Here is an 11,305-nt window from a genome sequence, read left to right on the forward strand (position 1 = left end):
ACCACGACCCATACAGAATAAGGAGAAGAAATAGAGAGAGATCTTATCGGGTCATATGTCACTAGCAACAGTAGAAAGTTCTCAAACAACCTATAAGTGATGCTTGGTTTGTGGTTTCCAAAGAGTGACATGATTTTTTTTTTTGAAAATGATAATGATTTTTTAACCAAACAAAGCAAAAGAGCACGTTGCCCTGTTCTATTTGTTGTTCATTTTTTAACTACGATATATGAGTATTGATTGTGCAACCCGTGTGTATTATTATTTAGTTTTCAGGCTCTCTTGGTGCCTTTGTAAGGTTTCAGGGAAAGTTGATCAATGAAAAAGTTGACCAATTCTCCCATATTCTCTTATTGGTAAATGTAAGACCTGGGTAAAATAACTCTCTCGGTAGGTTTTTGGGTGATCAATTGGCTGTCCACAGAATACACCTCATACATGCCCCACAATACATCCCAACCATATAATGAGAACATCTACGGGAGATGTTTCCAATACATGCTTAAATGTGTTGTGGGGCATTTGTGAGATGCATTCTGTAGGGAGCCAATTAGGACTAATTTTTGGCAATTTATTCAGGAATGCCTTACCATTCTCTTATGTGGATAAATTACTCTTCCACCTAGAGGAAAAGATGCTAAAATTTAATAAGACAAAAATACCCATTAATACATGCACTAAAAACAAAAAAAATAAAAGAATAAAAATGAAAATAAAAAAATATATATAAGGGATTTTTACTATTTAATCCACCCCAACAAATTTCATTGTACAGTTGGGGTACGTGCCAGCTCAGAATTGATGACAATGCATGGGCGAGTATTGGTGTTATAGGGGGAGGTATTTAAAATTTTGAATTTTGGAGTCCAGAATTCTGAGGGGGGAGTGTAGTTAGTTATCCCAAAAATATATTAGAATACAAAAGAACATAGTTAAATGCATACCAGGGCAAGGTTTTTAAAATCGACCTGAACAACAAACTGGTCAGGGGTCCGGTTCTCGAGTCGAACAATCTGACCATTTGAACCGATCAACCCATTTTGACAAAAAATAAAAAAAATAAAAAAAGGTCAAAATTGTTGAACAGTCCAAACGATTCAAATGGTTTGAATGGTTCAACTGCCCGGGTCAGTGGTTTGTTGACCAAATCAACGTTTTTGGCAAAAATCCGATTTTGGAGAAAAACGAAACCAGTCACCTAATCAGTTCTCGGTTTTTCCGATCCGGTCCTGTTTTGAAAACCATGTACCAAGTAGGCGATCTACCTGAAAACAAATGGGGCCTCATTGCATGGTTATTATTGATGAGAGTCACATGTGACCATATAAATACTGTCATGTAATGTTTACATCAGCAAACCATGTTGGTAGTAAGAACTGCAAAACCTATCCTAGTCATAGCTGGTTCCAACTTCCAACCCAACATGCGATTTTAAACTTAGGTCTCGTTTGTTTTTTGATACCTAGGCAAATGGTTTCCGAGAAAAAATTGGCGAGGTAACTTTAAGGGGGCATTCTTTTTTTTGGATTTTGAGAGGGGGGAAAGTTGGTCAATGGGATTTTGGCCCCCCATTGACAAAAAATTCCATGTTCCTTTTTCAGATTTATGTGGAGAATAGGGAAAGTTTATTTCCTGGGTATCACTTACCCTTCTAGGTGGGTAAATAACTTTCCCACCTAAGTGAAAGTTGCCAATACTTGAATGAGGCAAAAATGCCCTTTTTAATAATGGATTTTTATGGCTAAAATGGTCATTGCTTTATTTACATGAGAAATAAAAGAACATGGATAAATGCGCTTATCCGGGTAAATGTTTCCCAGGAAAAACTTACCTACATAAATGCATTTACCTGGGTCAATAACTTACCAAAAAGCGAACGGGGCCTAAAAGAAAGTGTTCTTATGCACTATCACTTACTCAGATAATGTGCGATGCAAGAACTTGGGCAAGCAATTTACCCATTCTTGGAAAAAAATTCGTTTTCCATGGAACCCATAATAGTGAGTTCCATAATAGTGATGCAAGAACTTGGGTAAGTTGGTCAATTATTTGGTTCTACCGCGTACGCCCACAAAATAGCGGTAAACAAATAAGGTCTTAATAACTGCTATATTTACATATTTTTCAAATACCACCGCCACTTGTTATAGAATTTTAGTAAAAATTTCTTTTTTATTTTGAAAAGCAAAATAAATATTTCATTGCTAATGTCTGTCAAACGTTTAATAAATATTTAAATATTTACTGATTTTTCAAATATTTCCTTTTTTTTCCCTTTAATAATTTGAACTGCAAATACTCAGCCACAATCGACTCCACAACGAGTTCATTGGCGCTTGCATGAATACTGACATAGCTTGTGCAACCCATGGAGGTATAACCATTGCTTCCTCTATCTTCTTTTTTTTTTTTTTTGGCTCCAAAGGGGCTACACAACCGGGGGAGGGGGAGGGGGGTAATTGCTTCCGCAATCAACAAAAGCTCACAGCTTGTCCAAGACCTGGAGGTAAATCTATTGCTATGCTACTGGTGAATCAAAAACAAGGAACAGCCAAAAATAGAACAGAGATGAGGAAAAAGAGGAGGAAAGAATAATTTTGTTCTACCATTCTGCTCCATCTTGGGCCACATCAATGAACCAGGCCTAATGAAGAAGAGACCATTTAAGATAGGGGCTACGAGAACATGACTCATAGGCATTCTGAGAATGAGATCGGATTTCATCCTCACACAGCACTGCAAATGTTGAGTATGGTGTGACGACATGAATTAGATGGCTTTTATGTATGTATGTATGTGTAGAAAAGTATGTATAACAGTTCAAAAAAAAAAATGGATGCTAGTTTAGTTGACAATAAACCGATAGGCAATGGCAATATTAAGAACCTAGCAAAATTCGTAAGAAAGATATCTCCCATCCTCCCATTTCCACTATTGAACAGTTCATTGCGTCTTACAGAAGCTCAACATGAATATGATAAAGTACATTCCTTGATGATAGTAAAAAAAAAATAAATAAATAAATAAACACGTGGCTCCAAACCCAGTGTTTGCAGCAACAAGCATGACAATTCACTCAAATTCATTATTCTTAGAAATGATGTTTTGGCAGGACACTGTCAGCATTCAGATTGACGTGTGGAGATGGTACTATTGGAATCTTATTCTTTCAGTTTCACCACTGATCATATGATTCTTAAGTCTTAACTACCACTGGCCTTTGTAGCTCCAGCACTGCTTGTGGTCATAAAGGACTCACCACAGCCGCATTGTCCTTTCGAGTTTGGATTAATAAATATAAATTCAGACCTGGAATAGAAATCAATACAAAAAAGAGAATTATGAATGCAGACTATGCAGTAATTCAGGAAATAGCATTATTGAGTACAAGAGTAAGGAAACAAAGTATAGACAACCCAAAAAAAGCTTCCCCAGACCCTCTGGCTATTAGTCATCCCTGGGTATGCAACAGATCAAGGTCATAATCCATATCAATGACAAGATTCAAAAGTTGCAAGATGATCAAGTAGCTTCCTACTTGTGCCTACCTGAGGTTGTCATCTGTTATTACATGAGCAAACAATGCAAGTTTTCAAGTATATTTATATGCAAGAACAAATACTTAGGTGCCAGCTGTTATTGTGCCTACCTGAGGTTGTCATCTACAAAATCCATTTTAGTTCCTATTACATGCATCAGTGCCTTTGGATCAATTAGAATCTTGGCACCCTTGTCCTCAACCAATTCATCAAACTTGCCCTTCTCATCTGCAAAAAGGCAGTGGACATTAAAAAAAATCTGCAATAAACCGTTTCTCATAAAGTAGTTGAAATAGGGATATCTTTACAGGGTTGAGTCAAAGATCAAAATTTCTTTTGCTTTTTAAGTTGATTTTTTATTAGTTTAAATTTTAGTATATTCATAATGTGTAACATGTATAGGGCTTTTAAGTCTTTTTGTTTTATGAATAAGATCAATAGATTTTATTCTTGAGAAAGAGAGATACAAAAATGTAGAAAATAGATAGCCTGACATAGCAAGCCAAACCCAACAAAAAAAACTTTTTTTAACTTTACACTAAGATCTCTTCTAATAGGCAGCTTAACATCATCATCACTTTAAGTAGTGCTCAAGCAAGGATCCCAGCTAGCTTACTTCCTATACTCTCAAGGGAGTCAAACCCCAGACCTGGGGTCAAACCTTTATCATTCTTACTACTAGCCGTTAAACCATACAAAAAGTAGTACTCAAGCTATATGTTGTTCTTTAGCATGATTAAATTCTAATATGAATTTCCGAGCATGCCATTTACACTTCCAATGATGCAAATGAAACACAATATCTTTGAACTAAAGATGCGGTATCTTCTGTTATCAACGCTTCTACAGAACCTTAAATTTTCATAGGTGAAGATTGTTAGGTGCCATCATGAAAAGGAAAGGGGATCCTGTGAATTAGATTGATTGCATCATGACAGTGGAGGAATTCAACACCTAAATTTTGACATGGAGTAATAAACAATTGAGTTTGGCTAGAATAGTGGCTAAACTCAATAGAGTTATGGTTAGCCCTGATTTGTTATCATCATTTACTGATTCTGAATCCATATTTTTCAATTTTCAATAAAGGTATTTCTAACCATTGTCCTGCACTCCTGCTATCAACACAATAGGAAGAGAAGGATTCAGTTGAAAGTTTTTGGAGGTTCTTATGGGAAGATCATGAAGGCTTTCTTGGAATTATTCAAAAATCCAGGGATAAAAAGGTTTGAGGCTTCGAGCTGAGGTAGGCAGCGGTAATGTAAAAACAATGGTGAATTAACAAAACACTTAAAAGTGGATGGGCAAAATAAGGAACTTGACGGAAGTGCTCAGGAAGCTAAAGTTATATATTCAAGGGTCTTACTTGAAGAATCTAGTTCTCAAGATTAGTCTAAGTTCAATGGCTTGGCTTCTGTTAGGAGATTCAAGTTCTTTCTCACATATACCATTGCACACCTGACACAACTTCAACAGAATCAATGTGATGGGTTGAAGGTGATGGTTCCTTAACAAGAGATCCAAGTAGAATTAAAAGGCTGGATGTTCATCATTTTTGGCATCTTCATGCCCCTGATACTAAACGAGATCAAAACCTAGAAGCCCAGGTACACAAAAATTGATTTTGCAAAGCAAATATATTAAGATAATAATAGCTTTCTTTCTTTAGAAGAATAATAGCTTTTTTAGGTCTGTTATCTCAGATGAGAGATCATCAATGCTATTTTTCAATACAAACCTAGAAGGTTCCATGGCCTGACAGATTTAGCATCCACTTCTTTTAAAGTTGAATAGGGCAATGTACAAGAAGATACAGTTCATGCCATTAGAAGTCCCCATACTTAAGGTTACTTACTGAAGTCAATTCTAAATTTATTGTGCCAATCCCAAGGAAGGATGGCCACCAATCCTTTGGTGAATGATGACTACAGGTTAATAGCACTTAGCAATCTGGTAATTAGATTCATCACAAAAGCTATAGCTAATAGCTTGAAAAATGCAGTGGGAAAAACTGTTAGTTTAATCACAGCATATGTGCCTATGGTAAAAGCATCAGTGAGACTGATGATATTTAGTTCACCATGAGGTGATTGAGGCTTGAGAGCAAATGATTCTCTGTGGATATTTTGAACTTGACATCCACAAGGTTTATGACACATTTAGATAGGACCATGGGAGCTTGCTGAGGTATTATGTAGGCCGTTTTCTCCTTTTAAGTTCATCAAATGGATATGAATGTATCTCTTCTCCAAGGTTTTTTTCTTCACAATTGAAGTCCAGCAGGATTTTTTGAAGCACTAGAGGATGACTGAATGTTGCCCTACTTTTTTTTTTATCATTCCTACTTTTTTTTTTGGTGGTAGTCACCCTACTTCTTCAGTATATCCAGGCCATTTCTGGCTTACTGCTATAATTGATAAGGTGGTTCAGGTGGGGACTTCACAGCCAAGTCCTAAGTGCAAATCAGTAAAACTGACCCATGAAACTCTTACCCAGTGTTTAGGAAACCGGACTGGACCAGATCGGCCGGTTGAACCATGACCCGAGGCCCTAACAGGTTTAACCGGAAAACCAGTGAACTGATCCCGGTTTCATGAAACCACCCGAGTCCATACATAAATGAAATTTTAAAATGTTGTTAACAAGATTTGAACCCAAGACCTCTTATTTTCATAGATTACTTAATTACCACTAATCCACCTCTTTATTTATACTAAATAATGACTCTTTATTGTACATATTACATTATTATGCACATATTTTAAAGAAAATGTAAATTAAAAGGCTTGAACCCTAGTCATTTGTTTTAAAAATTAAGAAGCTTGCCATCCATCCACCATATTTAAGTATATTAAAAGTTGTAAAACATATTATATATATTATTTATATGACCCATAGTATATATATGTATGTGCCACATCATCACGGTTTGACCTTCAATTCGACCCCGGTCGAACCTCTGACCCGTGAACCTCTCCCTTCTCCGGTTCTAATGCCCAATCCGGTTCTCTGAACATTGCTCTTACCAATGATTTGAAGATCTTCTTGAAAGCTGATAAATATTCGTTTGCTTCTTATGCCTCAACATTGAATAAATTCTCTAATAATTCAGGGTTATCTACTAATAAATCCATATTTGTAAGTGTTGAAACTTGATATATCTTCCTTTTGTGAAGTAATGAGGTTTTAAGAGAGGAAGTTACCTATCAAGTATTTTCAAGTACCCCCTCCAAGCCTCTAGGGCCTAGGCTATAGTGCTCTGATTGTGCTCCAATATTGGATCTAATGAGGAAGTCATCCGACTGCAAAGCTAAAAGTCTCTCATATGCCAGTGAGCTCACCCTTATCAGATTGGTGCTCCAAGGTTCATATGTGTATTGATCAGGTTGTTTGACTTTTTTCAGCCTTCCGAGTTCAGTTTAAAGGAAATTGAGTTTAGGAGTGCAAATGGATCGGATCATGATCCAATCCAAGATCTAATCCTATTTGGTCGAATTCGGTTCACCCCTGTTCGGATCTTCAGATCAGATAATAGGATCCGATCAGACATTGGATCGGATTTGGATCGCCCCTATCCGATCCGATATATATTATATACTTATAAATATAAATATATATAATACATATATATGTTATTTATTTATTTATAAATATATTTTTATAAATTTGTTATATTATTCACTTTTTATAAAAAACATGTATATATATGATGAAAATAATTAAAAAATACTTGTATTTTTTTGTTTTACTGTATTTAAATTAGTATATTTTATTTTTCTTTTAATAATTTTATTAATTTTTAGAAAATAAGTCGAATCGGATCAGATCCGAAGATCCGACTTACCAATAGGATTCAAATTCAAATCGAGTCATATTAGATCCAATCGGATCCGAAGTGAACAGCGTCAGATCGGATTCGAATCCGATCTGATCCGTTTGCATCCCTAATTGAGTTTATCATGGCTTGGTTTTTATGGGATGATCCAGAACTATCAAAGGAACTTCTATAATCATTGTTGTTTGCCTCTATGTGAATGGGGGTCATGCAGGTTGAAAAAATGAATATTGTTGGAACATGAAACTGACCTGCTTGATATTTGGGTGCAGGTGGACCTCTCTGGGGGATGTAACTAGTCTTTTTTTGACTCTTTATTACCCTTATGGTTCACAACTTTGATATTAGTGGATATTTCACCATGTAGATATGGAGAAATTCCCTACATATTTTACTAAATTCGCTAAGATATTTGGAAAATCTAAAATATCAGGAAAGTTTTCTAGAAACATGGAATTAGTTGATAGACCTTTCAAGAACCATTAGAAGAAATATAATTGCACATTAAGACTCAAAAAACTATACCAAAGAATCGTACGAGCCAAATAGGAAAAAATTAAGAGACTTTAATGGGCATCTTTTCTCTTTATCTCCCTTTCAGTCTTTTAGCCATCTTCTCCTTATGAAATATGCCAATTACTTGCCATTTCGACTTTCGCTTCTTTTTTTTTTATTGTTATATGTTTTGATTAGTTTAAGAATACTCTTTTGTAGCTATATACATTTTCTTTCTTTCTTTCTTTCTTTTTTTTTTCTTGAATTATAGTGACTAAGTGAATCATATCAAAATAGTAAGCCTATTATCCAATCACCAATTTCCAATTGGTTCTTTCAGGAAAATGTTTTTTAAAAAATTATGATGATTTTAATGAAATAATGAAATTAATAATATTCTAAAATTTTAAACCTTAAATATATAGCCTATCAATGAAATCTGAAATATCACCAACATATTGGAAAATATCAGAGATATTTGGGAAATAAAGATTCGTGGAAAGTTTTGTATTGCTACCTAGAAAAATGGAGATATTTCAGGGAAATTTCACCAAATATCATCAATATTATGAACCATGCTCACCTATGAAAAGGAAGGGGGAGGTTTTGTAGAGGTGCATAAGGACTGCCCTTTTATGGACAGTTTGGGAGGAAAGGAACACCAGAATGTTCAAAGACAAAGTCCAAACCAGAGAAGCCATGAGATACTCTCCCCCTTTCTCCTTGATAATCAAGGCTGACAGAGTGGTAGATCTTCTGCAAGTACATATATCTTTCCATGTGGCTGCCGTCAGCACTTTATTTCATTAAGTTAAACTTAGATGGCTATAATTTAGGCAGTCCAGACCAATCAGGTATAAGAGGAACTAAGGAACATTCAGAAAAACCAAGGAAACACAATAGCTATTTTTCAGGGCCCATTGGTCTTAGAACTCTATGAGAGATGAACTGTTGACCATATTGCAGGGGTTGTGATTAGCAAAATAGTCTTGTTTATGGTGGAAAGGCACTCAAGTGAAGTTGTGGGCTGGCTCAAATAAAATCTGTGGTTCTTGGAGATACAGACATACAGTGAGAGAAACTCTACAGTTGGCCAGGGAATCGCAGACAATATTCATATGGACCCAAAGATAAGTGAACAGTATAATATTAGCTAGGTAAGTGGTGAATAGAAAAGAAATGTATTGGGGAGCCATCCCCATGAAGGTTATATTGTAAGTTAAACGTATGATATTGGGGTTAGGTAGCTAGAAGCCTAGGAGTAGCCTATTTTCAAAAGGAGGTGCTTAGCATATATCGTAAAAAGAATACTTCCGGTTGATTGCAAGCAAGAAGGAGAATCTTTGGGTTGCATGAATTTGCAGATTATATTAGGGGGGCGTTCTTTTTTTGGATTTTGAGAGGGGGGAAAGTTGGTCAATGGGATTTTGGCTCCCATGAAACAAGAATCCAATGTTCTTTTTTCAGATTTATGTGGGGATCAGGGAAAGTTTATTCTCTTGGGATACCCAACTCCTAGGTGGGTAAATAACTTTCCCACCTAGGGGGGAAGTTGCCAATACTTGAATGGGACAAAAATGCCCCTTTTAATAATGGATTTTTTATGGTTAAAATGGTCATTGCCTTATTTACATGAAAAATAAAAGAACATGGGTAAATGCACTTACCCGGGTAAGTGTTTTCTAGGAAAAACTTACCTATGTAACTAACTTCATTTACCTAGGTAAGTAACTTACCAAAAAGAAAATGGGCCTAGATACATACAGAATGACTATTTGGATTATTAAGCCTCCTGCTATTGCTCATATGTTGGAAAAGACCATCAAGTACAGTTCAAAGGTTAAACCTCATATGAAATCATTCATTAGCAATAGTGAATTAGCCATGTTATGACTGGACAAATAGCATCCATTAGTTCTAATCTTCTTCTCAACAAGTTTGGAGATAGAAAAGGTATGATGCAAGATCAAATCAACCATACAATGTCAACTCTTTGTTTTGTTATCAAAGGTAGGACCCGGTAGAATTGTATGTTCTTATCTGGTTGAGGGTTGGAATATGTTGAATTAGGTCAGCCACTCAGCCTAAGAGAATCAAATGACGGTAATCTAATTTCTTGGATGGGAATTCAAACATTTTTTTCCATTAAATTGACAGCAACCATATGGAAAATCAATATTTCATTGAAATATGGAATACCCAAGATTGAATTAACACAGATAGATCGAACTAAGGGAGGAGAGGTTCGAACGAACCGGCGTAATTGAGAGTGTAGGACAAGCCGTTGCAACCTCGAGCCTTGACACCAAGCCTGAGGAACTGGCGCTGCCGCTTTTCTAGCAGGTGGCGTATTCTAGCAGCTGCCGAATCTGTTAGCGTAAGCGCTTGCCGTCGTAGAGCCGGACCGACCTTCTCCGCCGCGGCCGCGAGGAAAGAAGCCATGTTCCTCTTCTCTCCTCCCAAATGTTCGGGTTTTTCGTCAAGTTTCTGGGATAAAACCGTGGCTCAGCCAGATCGAATTTGATGCGGTAGCCGCCACATGGAGAAAGCTGTAATCTCCAATCAGGAGACTCAAAAAGGCATCTTTAAGAAAACGTGTGTCGAGCACGAATTACCTCGGCACTCTGACTCTCTAGGTTGGTGCCATTACAAGTGGCTGTGACTCCTACCGAGTTCGGATTCCTCCCTACCACGGAATCGGGATTTGCTCCTCACTGAGCGCGCCCCACATTCACATCCCAGAGTTCATTGAGAACATCTCCCAATACACGGCTGGGATGGACTGTGGGGCACATGTGGGGCGCTGATGCATACTCCCCTAATGCCACTCTCGATGAATTGGGCGCTTCACAATGACTTTACATGCACATTCCACTGTGTATTGGGAATATCTCTCATAAATAAAACACAAGTATTGGAGATGTTTTCAATACACGGTGGGATGTGCCTATGAGGTTGGTGTGAGGCATCATATGTGAAGAGTAGATCCAGTCTGCTCGGAAGCTTGAACTGCGTGGGAGGACCACAACTTGGCAATGAATTTCTCAAATCATTCCATCATGATTGAAGACAACTCCTTGATCATGATTTCTTGTTTTAGAACATCATTAAAGAGTGTTTGGATTTGAAGAATCGAACAAACGAAAACTTAGTCTACAATCATGTTTATAAGGAAGTTAATCAAACGACTTGCCAATCAAGCCTTTTCGCCCCTATAGGGTACAGTAAATCTCAATCTTAATGAGAATGCATAAATACACTCATTCCGATTCATGAAATGCAATATGGGTTCACCTGTTTTGTATTCTTGTCGTTAGTTTCATTTGAGGCAAACACCTATACAAAATTGCTAGTGTCTGGTAGAATTATGTGAACAAACATTAAATGCACCAACTATGGATGACTTGGTGCGTTGAATGCCAAATATCTGAAATAA

General features: G+C 36.7%; 1 protein-coding gene across 1 annotated transcript; it reads right to left on the bottom strand.

Moving 5' to 3' along the window:
* Positions 1-2,899: 2,899 nt before the first annotated feature.
* On the bottom strand, positions 2,900-10,381 carry LOC104607679 (iron-sulfur assembly protein IscA-like 1, mitochondrial). Its single transcript, XM_010273361.3, has 3 exons — positions 10,125-10,381; positions 3,650-3,767; positions 2,900-3,309 (listed from the first exon to the last, which is right to left on the bottom strand). Exons 1-3 carry the CDS (start codon positions 10,309-10,311, stop codon positions 3,204-3,206), a joined length of 411 nt encoding a protein of 136 aa, XP_010271663.1. The 5' UTR covers positions 10,312-10,381; the 3' UTR covers positions 2,900-3,203.
* Between the last annotated feature and the right edge of the window lie 924 nt (positions 10,382-11,305).

This window comes from Nelumbo nucifera, chromosome 2 (genome assembly GCF_055504915.1).
Source record: "Nelumbo nucifera cultivar China Antique chromosome 2, China Antique-T2T, whole genome shotgun sequence".
NCBI classification, from domain to species: Eukaryota; Viridiplantae; Streptophyta; class Magnoliopsida; order Proteales; family Nelumbonaceae; genus Nelumbo; species Nelumbo nucifera.

What these genes read in the sequence shown, in the direction of transcription:
- LOC104607679 (XM_010273361.3), bottom strand. Translation starts at nt 10,311, where the DNA reads ATGGCTTCTTTCCTCGCGGCCGCGGCGGAGAAGGTCGGTCCGGCTCTA. An exon ending in CTACACTCTCAATTACGCCG is followed by an intron (nt 3,768 to 10,124) that starts GTTCGTTCGAAC and finishes GCCTTTTTGCAG; the next exon opens with ATGAGAAGGGCAAGTTTGAT. An exon ending in TTTGTAGATGACAACCTCAG is followed by an intron (nt 3,310 to 3,649) that starts GTAGGCACAATA and finishes TTTCTATTCCAG; the next exon opens with GTCTGAATTTATATTTATTA.